The sequence below is a fragment of the Centruroides vittatus genome, unplaced genomic scaffold (genome assembly GCF_030686945.1).
Source record: "Centruroides vittatus isolate TY-2023 unplaced genomic scaffold, ASM3068694v2 contig_1158, whole genome shotgun sequence".
In the NCBI taxonomy this organism is placed as follows: Eukaryota; Metazoa; Arthropoda; class Arachnida; order Scorpiones; family Buthidae; genus Centruroides; species Centruroides vittatus.
The window spans coordinates 700,943-726,663 of record NW_027120744.1 but is presented as its reverse complement, the minus strand read 5'-3'; the positions used below and the strand labels follow the sequence as shown (position 1 = coordinate 726,663).

The window sequence follows — 25,721 nt, the reverse complement described above, 5'->3', positions numbered from 1 at the left end:
CTGCAACTTTTCCGCTGTCAAGGCTAATGATGGAGACGATAAAGGATTTATGATGGCCGCCTCATTCCATTTGACCGTAGCTCCTGGCGCTTGCGCCATTTGGGACAAAACTGTTGCATTAGACCCCTTTCTGATATTATAACTATGCTCCTTGATTCTAATTCCTAAACTTCTAGTGGTTACTCCGATGTAATCTTTTTTAACGCCCAATTGCATGTTTTCATACGGAATTTTATAAACTCCTGCTTTCTCTTCTGCCTTTATAACATCTTTATCATTCCTGAGGATTTTGTATAAATTAGGGGCCCTTTTTATAAGCATCTTCGAACTTTTTCTGTGTGCTATTTCTTTCATGACTGTATTCATACTTTCATTATATGTAAACTTTACAAATTTATTGGGAGCATTCTTAAAACATCCTTTCTTGATGTTGTGTTCATATTTCTTAATTATTCCTAGAATTGTACTTTTTTGGTAACCTAGGGTCCTGGCTACATTTATTATTCTATTTATTTCTTTCGTCCTGTCTTGTACTCTTTCGCAATACAAAAAGGCTCTTCTTATTAAAGCCCTGAAAGCTGCAATTTTATATTTATACGGATCCTTGGATTGGGAGGGAATATACAATGGGCTGTGGGATGGTTTAATAAAAACACTAGTGGACAAGTGGCCTTTTTTGAATGTGATATCGATGTCGAGAAAATGCAGATTCAAGGAACTTTTCTGCTCCAATCTTAAAGTAAGGCCATCATTGTTATCATTGATCTTATCTAAAAAATCCTTAATTCTGCTGTTACTTCTCCATAATATAAGTAGGTCATCAACGTATCTGCTGAAATACACGATATCATCCTTAAAACCATGAAAAATTCTTCTTTCCAGCCTCCTAACTACCAATTCGCATAGGATCCCTGAGAGTGGACTTCCCATAGGGACCCCTCTTCTCTGTCTGTAGACCTGTCCATTAAACACGAAACAAGACTCCCGGCAGACCAAACTAGTTAAACTCTCTACCTCTTCCGTATAACTAAGCAATTCCGAGTTATTGCTGTATAAGAAATCCAATAGTGCCTCCTCGCACGATTCTATCCTTACTGACGGATACATGCTCTCATAGTCGAAAACCGTTGCAACCTCATCCTCCATTAATGCTATACTTTGCAGATCCTTAACCACCTTCATAGGATCACGGGCAACAAGAGTATCCGTGTCTAGTTGCAAGGATAAGTATTCATGCAATTTCTTTTCTAACACAAACGTGGGACCCCTGCACTTCTCTACAACAGGTCTTATTTCTTTACCGGTTTTATGCACCTTCGCGAAAGCAAATAATCTAGGTGTTCCTGGCCTAGGGTTCCTGCATTTCTTGAGAAAAGGCAAAACTTTGGAAAGCTTAGAGACCTCCAGTTTCCTGACCCTTCTATCCAAGCTTCCAATAAGATTGCTGTTGATCTTTTCACACTCCGTCTTTTCGATGTAATCCATTAGTGCTTCGTTATATGTACTCCTTTTCATGATGACTAGTTGTTTACTTTTGTCAGCCCTAGTCAAGACCAAATCATTATGTTTTAACCAATTCTTCGTGAGCCGGATGTCACTACTCCTAAAATCCTGCTTACGGCCCCTCTGCCTGTTGTTGAGGACTGCTTTCCATCTGAAGTACTCTTTTTCTAAATCGTCTAGCCCAACAATGCCTCTTTCAATTTCCTGTACTGAGGTTTCCCAATCCATAGCCTCCACAGGCACAAAATTTGGGCCTTTTATTAGAAGCTTCTAATTCTTCCTACAAGGTAGCGCAAAGAAAAATCTTATTGCTTTCCGACGCGTGGGACCAAATTGAGGTACCAGGAAGAATTAAGAAGCTTCTAATAAAAGGCCCAAATTTTGTGCCTGTGGAGGCTATGGATTGGGAAACCTCAGTACAGGAAATTGAAAGAGGCATTGTTGGGCTAGACGATTTAGAAAAAGAGTACTTCAGATGGAAAGCAGTCCTCAACAACAGGCAGAGGGGCCGTAAGCAGGATTTTAGGAGTAGTGACATCCGGCTCACGAAGAATTGGTTAAAACATAATGATTTGGTCTTGACTAGGGCTGACAAAAGTAAACAACTAGTCATCATGAAAAGGAGTACATATAACGAAGCACTAATGGATTACATCGAAAAGACGGAGTGTGAAAAGATCAACAGCAATCTTATTGGAAGCTTGGATAGAAGGGTCAGGAAACTGGAGGTCTCTAAGCTTTCCAAAGTTTTGCCTTTTCTCAAGAAATGCAGGAACCCTAGGCCAGGAACACCTAGATTATTTGCTTTCGCGAAGGTGCATAAAACCGGTAAAGAAATAAGACCTGTTGTAGAGAAGTGCAGGGGTCCCACGTTTGTGTTAGAAAAGAAATTGCATGAATACTTATCCTTGCAACTAGACACGGATACTCTTGTTGCCCGTGATCCTATGAAGGTGGTTAAGGATCTGCAAAGTATAGCATTAATGGAGGATGAGGTTGCAACGGTTTTCGACTATGAGAGCATGTATCCGTCAGTAAGGATAGAATCGTGCGAGGAGGCACTATTGGATTTCTTATACAGCAATAACTCGGAATTGCTTAGTTATACGGAAGAGGTAGAGAGTTTAACTAGTTTGGTCTGCCGGGAGTCTTGTTTCGTGTTTAATGGACAGGTCTACAGACAGAGAAGAGGGGTCCCTATGGGAAGTCCACTCTCAGGGATCCTATGCGAATTGGTAGTTAGGAGGCTGGAAAGAAGAATTTTTCATGGTTTTAAGGATGATATCGTGTATTTCAGCAGATACGTTGATGACCTACTTATATTATGGAGAAGTAACAGCAGAATTAAGGATTTTTTAGATAAGATCAATGATAACAATGATGGCCTTACTTTAAGATTGGAGCAGAAAAGTTCCTTGAATCTGCATTTTCTCGACATCGATATCACATTCAAAAAAGGCCACTTGTCCACTAGTGTTTTTATTAAACCATCCCACAGCCCATTGTATATTCCCTCCCAATCCAAGGATCCGTATAAATATAAAATTGCAGCTTTCAGGGCTTTAATAAGAAGAGCCTTTTTGTATTGCGAAAGAGTACAAGACAGGACGAAAGAAATAAATAGAATAATAAATGTAGCCAGGACCCTAGGTTACCAAAAAAGTACAATTCTAGGAATAATTAAGAAATATGAACACAACATCAAGAAAGGATGTTTTAAGAATGCTCCCAATAAATTTGTAAAGTTTACATATAATGAAAGTATGAATACAGTCATGAAAGAAATAGCACACAGAAAAAGTTCGAAGATGCTTATAAAAAGGGCCCCTAATTTATACAAAATCCTCAGGAATGATAAAGATGTTATAAAGGCAGAAGAGAAAGCAGGAGTTTATAAAATTCCGTATGAAAACATGCAATTGGGCGTTAAAAAAGATTACATCGGAGTAACCACTAGAAGTTTAGGAATTAGAATCAAGGAGCATAGTTATAATATCAGAAAGGGGTCTAATGCAACAGTTTTGTCCCAAATGGCGCAAGCGCCAGGAGCTACGGTCAAATGGAATGAGGCGGCCATCATAAATCCTTTATCGTCTCCATCATTAGCCTTGACAGCGGAAAAGTTGCAGATTTTTAGAAGTAGATTACAAGAAGGCTGTCTTAATGCGAGGGACGCAGAAAGTCTTCCCTCTGCATGGAAGTTTATGGTTAAGAAGTTTAATAAGGGCTCTAACCAATCAATATAATGGTTTTATTGTATGTCTTAGAAATTTGCATTTATTAATGCTTACGTATTCATTTGTTACATTTTTATATATTTTTTGTTATTTTTTGCTTTATGTTAGTTATTCAATATTTTATTTTGATTGTACCTTATTTAATTTTGAATTTGAATTTTTGTATTCCATGGATGGAATTTTAATTTCAAATGTATTCCAAGCCTGAAGATGGCCTGTGAAGCAGGCTGAAAACGTTTGTTTGTTTGTTGCAAATAAATATATTTTTTCTCGGCAAGAGTAAGGTGTTAAGTACGTATATCTAACATTGTTTTTATTTTAAGAGCTGTTTGTCACAAGAATTTTGATGTTTTAAAGGTATGCATAGACATTAATACAAAATTAAGTAATACTTAATAATCAAATAATGACATAAAATGTATATTTTTTTATCTTATTAAATGTCTATCTAGAGATTTAATGGTGATTAGATATTGCTTTGGTCATATGTAACTTGTGAAGTTAAAAATCAATAACTTAAAATTAGTAATGAATTTTAAAAATATTTATTAAAATTACACATACATTAAAAAATGGTTATTTAATCAAACTAATTTTTTGAGGAAAAGAAGTTTTTTGGTGAATATAGGAGTTGTTTTGTATGTTAAAAAATGTTATCAAGTTGGTTTAGTAAGAAAAATGAAATTTTTAATTGGCAACTACTGTGTTAACTTTGCCATTCAAATGGCAAAGTTAACACAGTAGTTGCCAATTAAAAATTTATATAGATTGTATTGAAAGTAATGCTTGTCAGGTTATAATTCTTTTATTAACATGAGACATGTAACTACATACATATGTAGAGTAACTCTGTCTAGAATGTGATACTATTCAAAATAGTGTCCACTAATGGCAATGCCTTTAAACCTACTTGTCAAAGCTACTTTGGAAAAAGTCTTTGAGGCACTCCCTCTCCCAGCATCTGACAGTATTTTGCACTTTTCTCATATCAGCAAAGTGCTATCTGCAAAGGCTTTCATTTATTTGACTGAAAAAGTGGAAATCATAGTGTGCAAGATTGAGCTATAAGGAGGATGTGGCACTGCTGACTATCTCATTTGATAAAAGTTTAAGATCACTGTCTTTCGGCATTAATAAAGTTTTGATGAGTAAAGCACAAAAATAAACACAGAATATCTCACAAGCACTTTTGACATGTGTAGAATGTCATCTTCAGGTGAAATGAAAACAAATTTTAGAACGTTGATATTTAACATTAACATTAATATGTTTTAATTGGAATACTCATCAAAACTTTATTAATGCTGAAAAGACAGTGATTTTAAACTTTTATCTGATAAAAATCTGGTATGACAAAATAATAATTCATATCTCATTTGTGCAAGAACTTGTAATGTTTCTAAAATATTGTGCAATATTATGGTGTAACTGGATTGCATTTGACTATCTCTATGGTCTTTTCTTACAGATGGCTTCTTGAAGTTTCAGAGAGATGAAATGTAGCAGTTGCTGTTTATTATTGTCCTATGTACAATGAAATAGAGCAAAATCATTTTCCAATCTAAAAGACACTATTGTGTCTTCTAGGTTGAAAAGGAATGATAGTGTCTTCAAAGTACAAAGTATACAATTTACAATAACCTTAAATTGTATAATTTGATTCTTGGTCTCTTGGTCGTGAAGGGACATTTTGATGCTCTTTACACAGGTCACCAATATAAATATAAATATATAAATATAATACAGATTCAAATAAATATCAATCTTTTTTCTTTTGAATTGGCTTTATTGATGAGGAACCCATTTAACGCACACTTTCTGGTATCCCAGTTTGTGACTAATCTACTGGATAGTATTCTGACCATAGCCAAGACCTCAGAAGTCTCTTGGACAGTGATACACTAGTCTGTGCAATTCATCCACCCCAATTTGGTTTTCATTGCTTGTCAATGACTTTCCACTGTGTAGTTTGCCTTTGACACTTGTTTCACTTTTTTTAAACTCTTTTACCCATCTTTGCACATTACATTAATTGTTGCCTCACCATACACATTTCTGAACCTTTTGTGGATGTTGGCAGCAGTACATCCTTCTTTGTTAGGAATTTAATGTTCTTTGTTTCTAGTTCATATCCGTGGTTTAACAAAACTTAGAATTAAAAAAATTGTCAGTCATGCAGAAAAAGTTACTCTCTGGTACTATAATGCATCAAATTTGCATTAATAGTTTCAGAAAAAATGTGAAACAGGCATCACTTTCAGAATAGTTCTCATATATCAGCGATCAAAATAATCATCATTTTTACTGGAATTTAACTATTTTTATACACAATGTTGCAAGGTAATTTAATAAGATATTTTCTTATGAAAGTTTTGACTTACAAAATTTCCATTCAAATTCAGTGATAAATTTTTCATGCTCTTTATTAAAAGTCAAGTATTGTATCTTCAATATTTTATGTAAAGTTTGAGATACACAAATTTTTGTAGAGGCATAAAAAAATTAAGTTATAATAAATAAATTGCATCACTTAATGAAAAAGAAGACAAATTAAACTCAATATAGAGTATACAAACTGAATTCATATTTGAATCAGGCATTTCTAAAAAAGCCTTTAAAATTATAATTATAATGTTTTTATTGTTTTTATAGCTTACATATAAATTTTTAGTTGTCAACTCTTCATGCATTCAAGTTTCAATTAGGTAAACTACAAATTAAATACTGTAATTTCCTGAATGTAGCCTATGGGTTATTGGCATTGTAAAGTCAGTTTGAAAGCAGGTGAAGGCTATGTTTTGGCATTAATTCAGGTTATATACAGGAAATTATGGTAATTATTATATCAATATAAAAGTTGTTCAACATCAGAAAATATTATTTACAGCTAATATTCAGAATTCTGTTTTTCAGTTAGTTTCTGATCAGTCACTTGTGTAAGTTCCCCAACTTTCAAGGGAAAATCAGTTAATCCTGCGTCAGGAAGGCTAAGGTCATCCACATGTGGGTGGTGGTGGCAGAGACAGATGACAAGTGTGTTACAAAGAAAACAGATTATTGTAATGGAAATATCCTTACATAGATAATGAGTTGGATTGATGATGGTAACTCGTTGATGAATTTGTCCTGGCGCTGATTGGTGAGCCTTCAAACTTGAGAAAGTTTCGGTCAACTGGTCGTAGCACTGGGGTGGACGAGAAGGGTTCGTTTGCTGTGCCACAGATGATAGGCAAAGGTGTTTGGCATCCGAGGGGACTGCTGATTTACACAACACAACACAACGTCTCACGACACACAATCCTTTCTTCAGAGGGATATGGCTCTTTCAACCTTGAATTTTTGGTTTATATAGTTTTTTCTTTTTCATCAATATTTCCAATTGGCCCCACATCCCATTCCTTGCTTCCCAATTGGGTCATGAGAAAGGTCCATTTTGAGACATCTGTCCGATACCTCTTTGTCGACTCTGACTGGAGATTGTTGATAGAACTATAACCTGTGTGCCCATAAGTTAGTCCATTGTTTCTATTTTCTGTCATTTTAGGATTTTAATGATAGCACATGATGTTTTTCTAACTGTCAAATCTTTCCTCTTCTCCAAATTTTTAACCCAAATCGATTATTTATGAGTGCCTATGTCAGAGTTCTATTTCCCTGGACCAACCTTCACTCTGATCTGTTACATCATTCCTCTTTGTGTTGTGTTTGTTTTGACTACTACAGTTTTTTTTCCTCCTCTCTCTTACATAACCATCATGATCCCTGACCCAGATCAGGGTTTTTTGCATTTTTGAAATATTTTATCACATTTTTGCATTTAATGAAATATTTACAAATTAATAAATTGCTTTTAAAATTTTTTTCTGAATTTCATGATTCAATAGCTAAATTAGAAGTTTTATCAATTTTTCTACTAAATAAATATAATTTAGATTAACATCTAAACGACAGTTTTTCTTAATCCAATTTTTATAGAGGCAATCAACAAAATTCTACAATGTTTTGATATTTAATATATTCTTTATTGCAAATTTCTTAACTCTAAATACATTTCAAAAAACAATAAATGTATTTTTCCTCATCATTACAATTTGGTTTAAAACAAGTACAGTAGAGCATCGATTATCCGACCCCCGATTAACCGACCGCGTTCTAGTCGGCAAATTCAAATGTCCGCTAGTGATGTGGCGCTACAATATTTGGTTATGTCTTGGCTACTTTAATATTATTTTTGTTAAATTTTTGCATGTTTTAGCTGGCAGCACTTGCTCGGCCATGAAAGGGAGGCTAGTATTTAAACCAGGCCTAATACACTATACTAATAATTTATTTTTTCATACTTTTCGGTTATCCAACTTTTCAGTTATCCGACCAACCCCAGTCCCCAATTAAGTTGGATAATCGATGCTCTACTGTATTGAAAATTAAGGATTTTTAACACAATTTATATACAGTAAATAAAAATCTATTCCATATAAGCAGTTTATACAAATATTTATAGTCTAACATTTTTACATTCATGGATCTTACAACATTTTTGTATACAATTAAAATTTTTCTTAAAATTTTTTTTTATAATTATAATTTACATGCATATTTAAAACTACAATAACTTACAACTCCTACTTCTTCCTTATTTTTTCAAAAAGATGTTCCCTTTTTCAGTAAAACATTGATATTATATATGGATCAATTGATAAGTTTTTCCATTTTTATAAAATTAGTTTCAGAAGAGGTAGAATAATGTGATCAGTTTTAGAAAGTACTAAAAAGTATTTATTTTTATTATACATATTTATTTTTACATAATCAACATTTAGAATGGTACTTTTTTCTAATTGTTTAATTCATTTTTGCATTCCAGAAAAAACTTTCTGGTTTTTCCTTGATCTATTCCTTCCATCTTATATCCATTCCTGTACTTCCAGATACTCTGGTATTTGATAAAGGGAGAAACAGTTCATTGAAGTATTGTGAATTATGAGCACTCAAAAAACAGTTTTTCTGGTCTTTCTCTGAAAATATGTCTTTTTCTTACAACATAAAAACATATAAAGCACTGTATTAAGAAAACAGCAAAGATGGTTCAGAACTTGAAGTTATATGTTATTTCACATTTTCATACAGCCAAATCTAGCACTGTCATAACTCTGATAGTTATGATAGTGCTAGTGATTGCAAAGTTGAAAGGTCAATGCTTATCATCAGATGCTAAAACTCAGCTGCTATATGGAAGTGAATCATGGAAAAATCAAAATGTTTTTTCGTGCACAGAATACAAAAATGGACTGACTGCTTGGGAAAATGTGTCACTCTTACATTGAAAAATAAATATATATGATTACTGCACCTTTAACAGTGGAATTTTAGAAGAATGCTGATGTTTTTCACTTGGTTAACAGGTCATCTTCAGGCATTGAAAGTTGACAGTGGAGTGCCCAACACTAGTATTCCAGTTTTTACGTTTGATGCCTGAGGATAACTCATTAACCACACAAAAAATGTTTGCATTCTTCTAAAATTTCACTGTTAAAAGTGAACATAATTAATAAAACATCAACCGCACACCGCGATAAATAAACACTAACGTCCACAAAAAACCAAAAAAAAAAAAAAAAAACGGAACATAATTAAATTAGTCCAGTAAGTTATCACAGTGGCTAGTATATGTCTTCATCATGTACGATTAAAATAAATGATTTTTACTACTTTATAAAACTGGTCACTTTATTTTATCTTTTCTAAAATACAGGCAGTTTTTGATTTCTTTCTCAGAGCTATATTAAAAATCTTTTTATTTATCAAAACTTTCAATATGGAATAATTTGAAAGATTAACATGTAAATAGCAATTTATTTTTTAAATTAAAATTAAATCATTATTTATTGAAAAATATTTGGTACCAAATAATTTATATTTGTGTATGTGCAAAATGATAAATGTTGGAAAGCATATCAAATCCTCATAAGATGTACAAAAATCAAAGATATAGCACTGTTAAAGAATAAAGTCTTTTACATCTATTGCTTTTCTGAAAAATTTTTGTGACCACTCACATTATTTGTGGACACCTTATGTATAATTTTGATATGATTATTAAATTGTTATTTCATTTAAACAACTCATTCTCTAAAAAGAAATGTTAAGGAAACCTGGCTTCACTGTTTCACACATATCTCAACTAAACCAAAACAACCTTTTCTCTTAGGTACTACCCCACATTCTATAGATGACTACCTTGAAATCAAGAAGAATTGTGAAACCAATGAATATGTTATAGGCACACCAGTGAAAATATCTAGTGTATTACTTCACAACAAAGCTTCGCTTGATAGCCTGTCTCCTCCTATGTCAGATCAAAAAGGTGAGCTTTTGCCTCCCCACTTATGCTTGTGTGCCTTGATAACTATTCATGTCATTGTAGTCTTGTAAATTTTTTAAATTTGATTCCTTTAGTATGAATTTTAAAAATTGTATGTATATGTATACATTTGTAATATTAACATTTGTTATAAATATGGAAAGATAATTATAAAATCCTTTACTTCTTTTCCAGCAAGAGTTACTAATGTAGTGATGAATGTTTTTGGTCTAATTGATAGTCCAAATACAAGTCTATAACTTAATACAGTATAAAATTCATTTGTTTGATGTTTGGAAAGCATTCCAAATATCAGACATTCCAAAATGAATTCTACTGATTCAGAAATTTAAAAAGAATTATACAAATTTTTAAAATTATAATGAAAATACAAGCAATAATTTATAATAAATACATAAATACCAAATATAAAAACCAAATATACCAAGATAATATATCAAATTTTATTATGTTAAGACCTATAAATGCCGAAAGAATATAATTTACACTTGGCTATATCTCCTTGCTTCCTCTGTGAGTTATCATAAATGATTGCCATGCTATAACAACAATTCAGCTTTTTTTTTGAAATTGATAAGATTTTCTGTTTTGTTGCTTTAAACTTCTCTATAATTTCCAAAGCCCTGATGTGATCAGTATTGAAGGAAGGTTGTATTAATTCTGCTTCTTCTTCAAGACTAGTGTTTCACTCTAGGTTCCATGGCATACATGGCTAAGGTAGTAATTAGTTTTTTTTTTTTTCAATAGTGTAATGATGCTCTTTTATTCCATTGGCTATGATCTGTTGGTAGAACCAACGAACACTAAACTATGTCTAAACCCTTCATCCAAAATAGGAATATAATATATGCCTGGACTCTTGATCTATCTAAACCAAATATTATCTAAATCATTACATAACAATTCCTACATTGTGGGGTTTTGTCAATACATTAATAACTCTTACTGGACGAGAAGAAAAGGTTTTTCAGTTTTGTTGTAACTTTTGATAATTATAAGTTAATTTTCTTCATTTAAACATTAAATATAATTTTCACGTAAGAAACATTAAAGATAAAATAATTTATAAATTTTCAGAATAATGAAATAGTTAAATTTCTATTAAAAAATACTATTTTTTCCTAAGGAGTTAATAGAGCAACCAATTTTTATTTTTCTGGAGTCATCTTTTTTACTTTAGGAATTGTTATATAAATAGTTTGAATTTACTATTAAAGTTTTTCCCCTTCCCTCAAAACTTTTTGTTAAAAATGATCATCATTTAGTTGAATTTTTACTATTAACAATAAGATTAGTTCTTGTCGTGTTTTAAAATTTGTCATACTTTAATTTTTTATCATAATATATTTTCATTTTCAGTATTTCATATATATATATATAAATAAGGTGCATCCAAAAAAGTTTATGAAATAAAATATTTTAAAATTAGTATATTTAATATTGCATATTTAAATTTATTCAAAATACAGGGAGTTTCAAAATGAATATCGGGGTTTTAAGGCTTTGTAGTATTTATTGCATTTAAGTTACAATTATAAATAACTAACAGGTAGGCCCAGCATTGTTCGGGCAAAAGTAACGATAGAGAAGATTAAGATTATTATGTTATAGTCAACCTTACCCATTTTCACAGAATGCAAGAATTCGGTCCTCCTGTTTCCAGACTAATTAGAGAATTTTTAGATGAGTCTAAAAATATGTTCGATTTCCCACAAAAACGAAAAAAACTGCATCTGCATCTTGCACGTCGCTTTCTCTTAACAGTTCCATTGTTACGTAACACTTCCATTGTTGACACTTCCATTGTTACTTAACACTTCCATTGTTGATGGAAGTGTTAAGCCTTAATCCTGTCCCTCTCCCCGTGGGGAGGAATTTCGAAAAATCCCTTCTTAGTGTGCGTTCTTGTGTCGTACCCTAACTGTGTACTAAATTTCAACTTTCAACTCCTAACCATTTGGGCTCTGCGCTGATTATTATTATGTTGGGTTAAGTGAGATATACTCGGTTAACACTGGTGGCTGTGTACTATGCTGGACCAAAGTCAAAGTATAGTAACCAAAACAGAAATTAAAGTGTATCAGTGTGTGTGTCTGTATTCAGGAATTTTCTCACAATATGACATGTATTCAATATAGTGGCCTTCTGTAGTGTGATGTATGTGTTTCTATTCAATTCTTATGTGCCCAGGCTTTTGTGTAGTGTGTGTGGTATCACACCTATAGAGGAGAGAACAACAGGTACAATAAGCACCCTATCCATCATCCACAGATGCCTTATTTCCTGGGCGAGTTCTGCATACTTGCTAATTTTTTCAGTGCATGCATTTTGTATATTGTGGGTGTTTGGAATGGATATGTCTATAATGTATGTGATTTTATTGTGTTTGTCAATGAGTGTGATGTCTGGTCTGTTGTGGTAAATTGTTTTATCTGTGATTATGGCTCTGTCGTAGTACATTTTGTGTGTGTTGTTTTCCAATATTGTCTGTGGAATGTATTTGTAGTACGGTTCGTGAATGTCTACTAATTTGTGTTTCTTTGCAAGCTCTTGGTGTATTATATTTGCTACTTGATTATGTCTGTGTAAATAATCTGTCTGTGCCAAGAGCTTGCAACCAGAGGTGATGTGTTGTATAGTTTCTGGCATAATGTGACATTTTCTGCATGTGTCATTTGTGAGTGTTGTATCTTTGAGTATGTGTTTTCTGTAGTTTTTAGTATTTATGACCTGATCCTGTATGGCAATCATGAATCCTTCCGTCTCCCCAAAGAGGCATCCCCGAGCTAACCAGCTGTTTGACTGCAGTTTTGTCAACAAAATCCTGGGCCAGATCGTAAGGATGCCTGCCATGGAGTGCCTTTCGAGCCCACGATTGCTTAATGGTGTCTATGCTTTTTATATGTTGTGTTGTGTCCATATGATGTGAGTGTAAGTTTAATGGTGTGTTATTCGAGTCTGCTAGAGTTACTGCTTTATGTAATTGTGATGTTTCTTGTTTTTTGTAGAAAAACTCTCGCAGTGACTGTATTTGTTTGTAGTGAAGGTTAACTATGTCAATCAGACCATGTCCGCCATCTTTACGTGGAAGGGTTAATCTTTCTGTGGCAGATTTAGGATGATGTTGTTTATGCTTAGTAAGTGTTGTTCTTGTTTTCCTTTGGAGTTGCTCGAGATCTATGTGAGTCCAATGTATAACTCCAAAAGAATATGTAAGTACTGGAATGACATATGTGTTTATTGCTTTAACTGTGTGTTTTGCATTTAACTCTGTTCTGAGAATAGCATTTAACCTACTTTGGTATTCTTTAATTAATCTTTGCTTTATTTGTGTATGTTCTGTTAGTTTGGCCTGTTGGAATCCTAAATACTTGTAGAACTCGCCCTCTTCCATGGATTCAATAACGTCTCCATTTCCAAGTGCAAAATCTTCTTTCTTCAGGATTCCTTTTTCTATGTGAAGTGTTTTGCATTTATCTAGGCCAAATTCCATTTGTATGTCCTTGGTGTATGAATGTGTGATTTGTAGGAGTTGATGAAGTTGTTTTTGTGTGAATGCATAAAGTTTTATGTCATCCATGTACATGAGATGTGACAGTGTAAACTGTGTTGTTTTTTTCGTGTCTGATATTGTAACCATATTGCATGTTGTTTAACATGTTGGATAATGGGTTCAGGGCTAAGCAGAACCAGAGAGGACTCAAGGAATCTCCTTGAAAAATTCCTCGCCTAATAAAAATTTGGTTTGTTTGTATGGAAGTGGTACTAACCCTGAGATGTAGTATTGTTCTCCAGTGCTGCATAGTGTTTTGAAAGAATGCAATGAGTGATGGATGTATTTTGTACATGTGTAGAATATGTAGCAGCCAACTGTGTGGAACACTGTCGAATGCTTTTCTGTAGTCTATATATGCCATGTATATGTTTCTGTGTTGTTTGTGTGCTTGCCGTAGAATGACTGAATCTATGAGTAACTGTTCTTTGCATCCCTTGTGATTTCTACGGCAACCTTTTTGTTGTTCTGTAAGAATGTCGTGTTCTTCAACATGTTTGTATATTTTGTTTGCGATACAGGATATCAATAATTTGTAGAGTGTTGGAAGACATGTAATTGGTCTGTATTGTGTGGGGTCTGTGGTTTTGTTGTTTTTAGGTTTCATGTAGGTGATGCCCTGAGTAAGAAAATTTGGCATGTCTTGTGGATTGATGATGATGTGTGTTAGGTGTTTAGCTAGTTCCTGGTGCAGTGATGTAAACTTTTTGTACCAGAAATTTTGAATGTTGTTTACACCAGGTGTCTTCCAGTTGTGTGTTCTGTTAACAGTGTATTGGAAATTATGTATGTTTATATCAGCACAGGGCATAGTTGGTATGTTGTGCAAGTTTCTGTTCTCCTCCTCGATCCAGCCTGCATCAGCCTTATGCGTGGCAGCACTGGACCAAAGAGAAGACCAATATGTTGTGAGTTCTTCTTCTGTTGGTGTGCCACTGTGCTGTGTACCAGTGTTTGCTTTGTTATTAATTTGTCTGTAAAAAAGTTTTTCATTGTTTGTAAATAATTTATTTTGTTGTTTTCGTAGTGTACATGTTTTGTATTGTTTGAGTCTACGTGCTTTGCAGCAAGTTTTTGTTTTAGTGTATCAATGTATTCTGTGATGCGTGTGTTGTGATGTTCATGTTTTGTGTGTGTTTTTATTTTCTTGAAAATGTTTTTGAGCTGTTTCCTTAATTTGGATGTTATGTTGTTTCTAGTGTATTGTGTCAGCCTGCCTAATTGCTGTCTAATGTCATTTATTTGCGTTTCTATTCTTCTCTGCCAGGCAGGCTTGTGATAGAATTGTGTTTTCTGTGTATTTGTCTGTGATTGTACTTTCAGCCCATGGTGTGTCACTACTGTAACTGCCCCAGCATAAACTAATGTATGAATGTCTGCGAGTGTAGAAATTGAATGAATGTAGTGTGGTAGTGAGTGTTTACATAATTTAGTGTTTTTCCTACTTCCTTTGACGTGTTGATTTTTGGTATTCGTGGTCGTTGTGTGGGATCTGTGCCTGTATATTTAGTGAGTGTTTCCTGAAATATATGTGAGAGCATATTAACTAAATTTATGTCTATGTTATCAGTGATGGATGAGGAAGTGTCTATAGTATCATTAGTGGTAATTGTTGTATGTGTGTTATTATCAATGCTTGTTGCTGGATTATCCTGACAGGTTACATGATTTTCATTAATGTTAAATGTTTCTGTCTGTTGATGTATTTGATCAGCAACCTGTTGTCTGATAAGTTCAAGTGTTGTTTGTGGAATAAGGTTGTTGTGTATAATTGTTCTTTTTTGATCAACAACCCTTTGTTCGGTGACAGTGAGGTGAGGATACTGTTGTGTGAATCTATGGTGTAGTTGTTGTCTGTATGCTGTCATGTTTGTTTCGAGTTTTGTGATGGTGTAATAAGTACGGATGATAAACTTGTTCATTTTCGTTGTCCATTTCATCCATTGGCGTGGTTTTCCAGCCTTTGTGGTCTGTGGATGCATTGCCACAGAAACACCAAGGCTGGGTTGGTTCCTCACATCTGTTGAGGGCATTGCAGTAGCCATGCTTGGGCCAGTGCTGCTTTTGCCACCGGTAACCAAGGGAGACTGTGGCCTATTTTTCGAACGTGAGCCTCTGCCTAACCCACGAACGCCGACCTTGTTAACCCGGGCGACGTCCGAGCCGGTATCACATTTAGATCTGGTTACTACCATGATACATATCTCCACAGAATGTGGGTGTGTGGTCACTCTTAGCTTCATTTCTCCCCATAGACCTTACTGGCATGGGTGTCCCTACCAGGAGCTTATGCTCCAGCCTGCATTGCCCTATGGATCAGTAAAATTACTGGGCTCTCCCACCACGACCAGGTGGTGACCACGGGAGAGTTATTATTATTATTATTATCATTATTATTATCAACTCGTCTCGATTATATATATAGATACATCAAATGAAAGAGCAACTCAAACAGTTTTTTCTACAAGTGTTCAATGTGAGCACTATTCGTCACACGGCACACATCCAGTCAATAGGCAAGTTTTTCCCAAACTTTGATCAGTGTGTCTGGAGTAATTGTTGCAACAACTGTTTCAATCCTGTTTCTTAAGTTGGGTAGGTCCACTGGTAGCAGAGGCACATACATATAATCCTTTATGAACCCCCAAAGGTAAAAGTCACATGGCTCTTTCACTCATTCAACACATTCTTCAGTCACTCTTGGTCATCCTGTACTCTTCCCTTTACAAAGACAGCTGGTGTCTTCAAACTGATGTCTACCATCTATGGATGTTATTATCATTTGGAGGATTACAATGGAACTTAATACAGAATGCACGTTGCACAGATTCAGTTCTTGCAAACTGTAAAACACAAAAAGCTTTCTGTTTACTAGTTGCCATCTTTGCTACTAGCGCTTTCTAACAGAAGACAGAGGAAACAGTGCTTCACATCACAGGTGTACCCAACAAAACTGTTTGAGTTGCTCTTTCATTTGATGTATTATTTATAATTGTAACTTAAATGTAATAAATACTACAAAGCCTTAAAACCCTGATATTTATTTTGAAACACCCTCTATAATAAAATGGAATTTGTTGGAAAATCAATATAAAACCTCTTTCAGTTGGACTGTTTTAATATCACATCTGTGAGACTATTAGAATATAGTGAGATTAAGCAGAGTTAGCATTAAGAGGAATCCAATAGAAGGGATTGAGATTTGATGAAAAGGTTTTAATTGCACCAAGACGTATAGGCCTACTGTATGTGTCCTATTTGCCACATTAAATATATTGAACAGTTAAGATTATTATTATCTAGCACAAAATTTATTACATGTGTTGTAATCATAAAATCAAATAAAGTAAAAAAATTTTAGCTTCCATTTTTTATCAAAATGAGAATTATATAGAATAATAAATCCCTACTCTACTAGGTGTATTTGATAAGAATGACTGAATGAAGATACACTATAGTTATTGTTGCCAATTTTCAAGCTGAAAACTGCTACAATTTTCTCAAAAACCATATTTTGGGCTCTAATAGTATTAACTTTCCTTAAAAATCATTATAAAATACCTGTTTAATACCTGTTATATAAATACCATATTTTATTATAAATTTAAAAATTTTTAATAATTAAAAAAAATGAATAGACAGCACTGATAACAGCTTGCTGTTTATAGCTGCAAACTTTGTGATATTAAACAATATTTAGATCCACCACACACACAGATACCTTGACATTAACCAATTTGTGCTAATAGACAGAGTGACATTAACCGAAGAAAGTCTATTATTTACTTATGAGGGTTGGTCAGGGATAAATATTTCTGTGACAGTAAGGCATATGACATTAATTGGGTTTAACTGTAACCACTGTTTCCTATTCAGTAAAGATATAACAATAAGTCTAGAATTCATTAAACAAAAAACAAGAACCAATATATCAATATACATGATGTGGCTAGAAAATAACGAGACTGTTATTGCCTGCCAGCAACGGTTATATATGGGCCAAAGTGAGTGGATGGGTAAACAACATTGAACAAGTTAGAACAAGCACAGCAAGTTTCAACTTGCTACTACTATTAGATTTACTGTGAGTGCCTGCTGTGAATGGACATGTTGTTAGTGTGTGTTGGAAAATTGGCCAGCTTGAAAGAGTAGGAGTGTATCAACCCTGAAATTTTTGGTGAAATTGAAAAAAACTGCCATTGATTCTTTTCACTTGCTACATGAAGTATATGGAGACACATGTTTTTGTCGTGCACATGAGTTCGAATGGCACAGAAGATTTTTTGAGAGCTGAGAGGATGTGAAAGACGATGAATGTTCTGGATGGCCCAGCATGTCAAAAAGCAAGGAAAACATACGAGAAGTGGAAAAAAATTGTGAACCAATACTACTATAAGGAAATTTTAAAATCTTTGTGGGAAAAGGTCAGAAGAAAGTAGCAACACTTGTGGCAAAATGGTTTCATCCTCCATCAAGACAATGCACCAGCCCATTTTGCTCTGTCAGTGGAGCAGGTTTTGGCCAAAAAAGCAGTCACACTATTTGAACACCCATCATACTTGCCTGACCTAGCTCCATGTGACTTTACCTTTTTCCTAAACTCAAGTCTGCTCTGAAGGAACACCGTTTTGATTCAGTTTCTGCTGTCAAAAGAAAATGATGGAGATTCTCTGTAGCCTTACAGATAATGACTTGCAGCACTGTTATGATCAGTGGAAGTTGCAAATGCAGTGCTGTGTGGAAGCAGACGGATCACACATTGAAGGAAAACACAACTAAAGTGAGTATACTACTCAAGATTTAAAGTTCCAGCTTCAGTCTCGTTATTTTCTTGTCATACAATATAAATACATTGTATTTACTTGTATATAATATAAATACATGTGTATTATATAAAAATCATTTGATTGTGTTTAGAATTTTCTATTTTTATATATATTTTACATTTTGTTAATTGTCCATGTAAAGCTAAATTATTCAAATTGAACTTCTCATCTCATTAAATTTTATTATACAAAATTCTAAAATTTCTGTAAGATTCTGATGAAAGTTTGATATTTAATTAATAGTTTTTGTTTAATTGTTATATTTTTTCTTAATGCTAAAAATCAACATTACAATTTTATTTGAATCATAAATTAAGTATGCTACAACAGTCTTCCTGCATTATCAGCATTCAAATTTTTAAAGTTTTTGAATAATCTAAATGTTTTCACAATATGAAAAAGTATCCTTTTTTGGGGTTTTCTGATATTAAAATCATAGCTTAAGTTATAATTTTTCAAGAAAATAAAACAAAACATTCTATTTATACAAGTATTAGATTTGTATAAAACACCATAATCTACACAATATAAATTGTGTAGATTAGGCTTCCCAAACTGGTTGCTAGGTAATCTGTGTCAAACAAATTATCTGGAAGTTAATAAATTATTAAGCATTGTTTGGGGATCAGTGGACAAATATTTTAATATATTTAAAAATACGATAAAAATAATAATTTATATAACTTTTAGTTTTAGTAAAGTGAAAAAAATTTTGAATTTTGACTTATGTTGAATGAGAAAAGTTATTTATTCCTATTTCATCCTATTTGCAGTTTAGTCTTATTTTGTATTAGCGTATAAAAATCTAATGTTCAGAAGGAGTCAACAAGCAATAAAGGTTAGCAACCCCCTAGTATAGATCAGTGGTTGCCAACTGGTGGTCTGTGAATCACTGATGGTCCACAAAAAAATTTTGGTGGTCCATGGAAAAATTTGGACATTGATCAACTCAAGGTTATGCAAAGTATTACAAAAGAAATACAAAATGCTTGGATGTTTCTTCTCACTCATTGGGGATTTTTTTATTTGAATCTAAAACCAAACACAAAATGACCATTATCAATAAATAATGTTGTGAGTGCAATTGTCATCCTTCATGGAAAAGAGCCAAGAATTTAGAAACTTATTTCAAACAAGCAGGAACAAACTGCACACTAATTTGTTATAATTAAACAAGTGAATTTCATATTAATAAAGTAAAATGGAACTTTTATGATCATTATTCTATAGATGTTTGTATTGTTTAAAGAAATTCATGATACATGTCTGCAGATTCAAAATTGTGAGTTTAGTTGTCCTTGAGGTCAGAAAGGTTGGTGACTGCTAGTATAGATAGATTATCATGATAATTTATTGTGGTATATAAGATATTTATAATAGGCATGTATACATATTTCAAAATCTCTATTCAGATCTCAAAATACTTACATGTGGTCAAATTTTATGAGTTTCATATAAAATTCACAATAATGCGACCTGCTTTACATACATAAATTGCAAAATGTGAATAAATGGTATCATTATAATTAGTAAAATATTCTTTCTGCAAATCTCAAATATGTGAAGAATTATAACTATTAATCAATGTCTCTTATTATTTTCATTATGAAAATTTTTTTAAATATATATTTTTGAAAAAATAATAAATCAGATGAAATAACAATACTCACACCCAAAACCAATAACCAGTGTGAAAACTTCCAAAAAAGCAAACGTTTTTGATTCGCCTCCTGCAATCTTTGTCAGATTTAATTAGTTCTTTCCGTTGGTGAAATATTAACATTACAAGCTATATAATCCATACATTTGTGACACAGTGATTTTATTTCATCACAGTATGGTTTTTATAAACAGTATTAAAGTAATTCTGGGAAAACACTTCAAAATATGATACAGTAATGAAGGAAATGTTAATCTAACAGTGATTTATGTCATTTTTATGTAATTTTCATATATAATTTTTATATTTCTTGTATCTTTGTTAAACCATTTTTATTTATTATATTGGGTTGATGTATAAGTTTGTAGCATTTTTTTATTTTTTGTTGCTGCAGAAGTTTTTATTTGATACTAATTTGAGATGAACAGAAGACAGAAACTAATGGGTAATATATTCTCCTGCACTATTTATGACTGTCTATCAACTCTTGGGCAGTTTTTTATTCCATGCCTGAAATATGCTGGTCTATAGTTAAAAAAGTTATCAAACAAAGTTCAAAGAATATTTTTGTTATTAAAGGCATTTTCTCAAAGGTTGTTGGATAGAGAACAGAAAAAGTGGAAATCTGAGGGTGTAAGATCAGGGAAATAAAGAGAATGTGGAATAACCTCCTAACCAAGCTCCTGGATAGCTGTTTTTGTCATGTTAGTGGAGTACAGGCATGCATTATCATGCTGTAGCAGCACTTGATTCAGTCATCTCAGTCATTTTTCTTGAATTGCAATTGCAAGACATTGAGTTGTTGGTAATAAATGTCAGCAATGATGGTTACATTCCTGGGAAGCAATTTGTAGTAAGGGAAGGTGGGGCAAGATGGGGCCATGAGGTAAAACAGGGACATCTGTTTATTTGTGATTAACGTGCTTTCATCTAGCTGTTATTTGGGGAACCTCAAAAGAGATCATGGGACAAGAGAACGTTTGAATTGCTCTCTTTGTTTGGAAGTAAGAACGTTTTCCATGTTTTAGCATACTTCATTTAATTTTCCACCTGCTACAATTTTTACAAAGTAAGTATCATTGTGAACTTTTACATTACCTTTTAGATGAAGATATTATGGTATTCAAAGTAACCTTTAAGACTGTAAGTGTTTAGTTTTGAAATAAAGTTGGCCTGTGATAATATCCCCATCTTACCCCATGGGTGGGATAAGATGGTGCATTTTCATCTAATTTTAAAATGTTAAATTTTCTTGTTTTTAAAAACGTTTTTCAAAAATTAAATTTTGTATTATATATTATCAAATGTTGTAGTTGCTGAGAATAAAAAATTATCATTCTCATCAAAGTGGTTGCCATCTTATGACTTTTCAAACCTTAACATCCTCATCTTGCCCCACCTTCCCATATATGATGTTTCTGTGTCCCCCAGACATAACATTATCTTCTGCAGATGGATAGTAGCTTTTGTACAGGGAGTTACTTTTTTTTTAAGGGCCCAGCCATTCCTTTCTTTTTTTTGATGTTGACATAAAGGCACCAATTTCTCATTATCAATAACAATGCTGGACAGGAATGATCAATGTTGTTCACAAGATAATCAATGACAAGCAAGCAAAGAAACCCAAATGGCCATCCACTGATTTCTGTAATTTTTGCATGATATCCATATACCCAATTTTTGGACCTAGCCCATGGAATGTTGCATGATGGTTGACTGCCAGTTCTTGAGTTCATTTATGTGGATCATCATGCATTTAGTCTTAATCAAAACCCAATGGTTTTTCTGAACATGAAGAATCACTCAGGTCAAAGTGGCTCTCTTTGAAACAACAAAACCCTTTTTTTGCTGTACTTTCTCCAATGTACTTTCTCCAATGTACTTTCTCCTTATACACAACACAAATGTTTTGAGCTGCCTCTACTGCTTTTACTCTTCTGTTAAACTCAAATAGAAGAATATGTTGAAAGTGTTTTTTTTTACTTGACACACTATATTCTTTAGCTCACAAATAGCACTCACTAACTTTCCCAAATCTGCAAAATGCAAGGTGTACTAACAAACACAACATTGACACTCCAAATGACAAATAAGAAAGGATTAACAAATTCCCAAGTATTGCCATGCCAAAAACAAACACTTTGAACTTATACACCAACCCAATACTTATTTTAGGATTTACTATTAGAATTTCTCTCCATAAACCATAAACAAACAAAAACCATAAGGTCTTTTCAATTTGCCTAATATAAATAAATCTAAAATATAATAGGAGTTGGATAAAAGATCAGAAAAAACTGCTCTGGAATTACCTATGAAAAATTGAGAATCCTGGTTAGATTCAAATCTAGATACTTTGCAGAATTATGCAAATATCTTTCAGTACAGTTATTATTTGTATTTTAAACTGAAAAGAAAATCTAATCTAATAGAAAATACATTTAAGAAATTAAATTTTTTTACAGTAATAACTTTAATAAGTTAATTTATAAATTATAAATTTTATAATATACTTTGAATATGCAAAATATTATCAAAAATGTGATTTTATAAAATTTTTGATACTATTCTAAACTTTTAAACTACAATACACAATAATTAATAATTAATCTAAGATGCAGTATATCATATATTTTTTAAATTTTTAATATTTTTAAATCAAAATATTGATGGCAAGATATTTAAAATCTGATATAGCAATAGAATCCAACCTTCAGGTATCAAACTAAGAAAACATTAATAAATTTAAGTAATTTAAATTATTTCTTTTTATATTTTTATGCAAAATAATCAATAGCAAAAAATTTTATAATATTGTTAAGTAAAATATATTTATAATATATTTCAATAAATAAAAAGTTGTTAAAAGTATTATTTTGACATTTTTTAATTAGTCATATAACTTATAATATGTCGTAATTAAAGAAAAATTTTCAACTTTTACATTATAACATTAACTAAGATTAAACTGTTAAGACTTTCTCTAACAGTCCCAGATGATAATATTTTATAACAAGTAGGTCTATAAATTTTATTCATTGCTATCATTTATTCTAAAATCAAACTTTTTCTCTTACCAAAAAGTTGTTTGATAAATAAATTGAAATATATATTTAATGATACTACAGTAATGTAGAATTATTTTAAAAAGTAGTTTTGTTTATTGCACATTCTATTTGAAGAACGACTTAAGATATATGTAATAAAAATTGAAACAGACCATGCAATCAAAGATATCTAAAGCAAGAAATGCTTAAAAACTTAAATTTCCCAAAACGTATCCTATAATAAATGTTAAATACTATTAAATAATTTATCTAAAAGAACTTAAAATAACAAAATTATTTTTATATGAAAAATAAAATCATTTACAATTTATGGAAGCAATTATCTAGTCTCATGTGAAAGATTTAATATTGGAATGCTGCAAGCATTGTGTAATCTAATTATGTTAATTAGGCTTCTCAAATAGAATGTTTGCCAATTTTCCCTACATATAACTCATTTAATTTATTCTGATTTTGTTTTTCTTTTCTTCAAAATTCTGAGTGTCTTTCCAATGGCAAAAAATCTTTTGTCAAATGCAAATTCTAAATTTTATCAGTTCAAAGGTTTTTGAATTGATAAAATTTAGAATTTGTGTTTGAATGCCTCTGATAATGATCATTAGAAATTCAAAGTATTTGGGTAAAATTGCAAATTAGTTTACCTTTGTTGGTAAAAAATATTATTATATCAAATATTATATCAAGTTTATGGGAGTTGGGAATTCATTTGTATCTGATTAGTGTTGATAATGGGAGAAAGAGAATGAATCTTTGATGATAGGAGATTACACTCTTTGTTTATATTTCTCCCCAGTCATCACAAAATTGTCTGAAAATAATTTCTGTGTATTTACAAATGGTTTTAACCTCTGCCTGATGACATAATCAGGAAGAGGGAATATCTTTATTTCTGATGATTAGTTGCAATGGAAAAAAGGTCAAAGAAGGGCAAATTTTTGTTGATGTAATACTTGAATAACCACTAATGGAGATTGATAGAGTTTTGTGAAAACTTTGTTTGACAAGTCTAAAGACACAAAGAAGTCTTACAAAATGAAAAGACTGAAGATAAACATGGCTGAAGATAAACAATGATATTTATGGAAACATAATTTAGGTACACTTTTGGCTTAACAGAGTTTTCAAAGGTAAAAAACTTTATCCATCATCTTCAAAAAGTAGCATCTATTTAATGAAGATAAAAATACATCAGAAGTCTCATTACTATGCCATGACTGGATGTTTATCTGCTAAATATATATGTTCACTAAATTCAGTGTCTACTAATTATGAAGCAGTGTACTTACAGGCCTGTGTTTCTATAAAATATATGATAATTTAAAAAATATCAAATATTGAATAAAAGCATACATTAGTGTGATAAAGCTGATGTTTATTGCACATTTTATTTATATATTTAAATTTTCAGTATAGGTAAAGCTTTGTATGCACATGATTACTCCTCTAACAAGTTTCCTGAAAGATTAAATACAATTGTAATACATAACAAGATTTTATATTCTATTCATTTATTATGTCAAAATAATTACATAAAATAAATGCATAATCTGAGAAATTCAGTTTTAGATATTTTATGTTTTGATTGAAATTTATAAAAATCATTGTAAAGTAAAACTGCAATTAAAAAACAAATTGAAAAGTTGAAAAAGTATTTTTCTCTTCAAAGTGTTACCATATTTTTGTGGAATGATTGGCACGCTGCACAAAATTGGGGGTTACCGGCATGCCGGTTAAATTGCAACTAAAAATATAAAATTAATTAACAACTAGTTTTGTTAGATCTGATTAAACATTAAAGAAAACATTTTTCCGAGTACAATAAAATAATAACATTGTAATTTGACTGACTTAAAATCAGTAAGAGAGTTTTCATTTACAAGACAATAAAACAATTAATAACTTATTGGTGATAGTGGTAGGGTAGTAGTAAGTCAATAAGTCAGTGTGAATTACACTGACCATCTACCCCGACCTTAAAAATAACATCTTCCTCTAAATTTCACAGAAAGTTGATGAGATGTAAGACGAGACAATTTACAACAAGTTTCTTAAATTTAATATGTTTATTTTTGCATTTTTGAATCAAATAACAATAAAATACACATAAAAAAAAAGCACTTTTGGAATTCCGAGGGTATTTTACGTTGTTAGAAAGATGACAAAATGAAGAAATTAAACATATAATTGCAGTTTTTGATGTAATTCTGGCAGTTTTACAGTTTTAGAATAAAAACTCCATTTTCTAATCTCGCAAAAACAAGGTGGTAATTTTATAATTGTGTTAATGTTGTGTGAATGTTAATAATGCTACAAAATTTCATGAAAAACTCCATTCATTTTTTTAATGCACCCTCTCTGGAGGGTGCATTAAAAAAACCCTTTATAACCATATCTATAACCTCACTTAAACCAGCATGCTGGCATTCCTGCTGTGATAAACCAACATTTTTACCAGATTTTACCATATGAAAATAGCTGATTTTGTGGTCTCC

General features: G+C 32.1%; 1 protein-coding gene across 1 annotated transcript in view; it reads left to right on the top strand.

The window, feature by feature from the left end:
• Positions 1-25,721, top strand: part of Wdr81 (WD repeat domain 81) — a 94,907-nt gene that overhangs the window by 47,816 nt on the left and 21,370 nt on the right. The window contains 1 exon segment of the mRNA XM_067275837.1: positions 9,949-10,104. Coding sequence (XP_067131938.1) covers positions 9,949-10,104 — 156 coding nt within the window.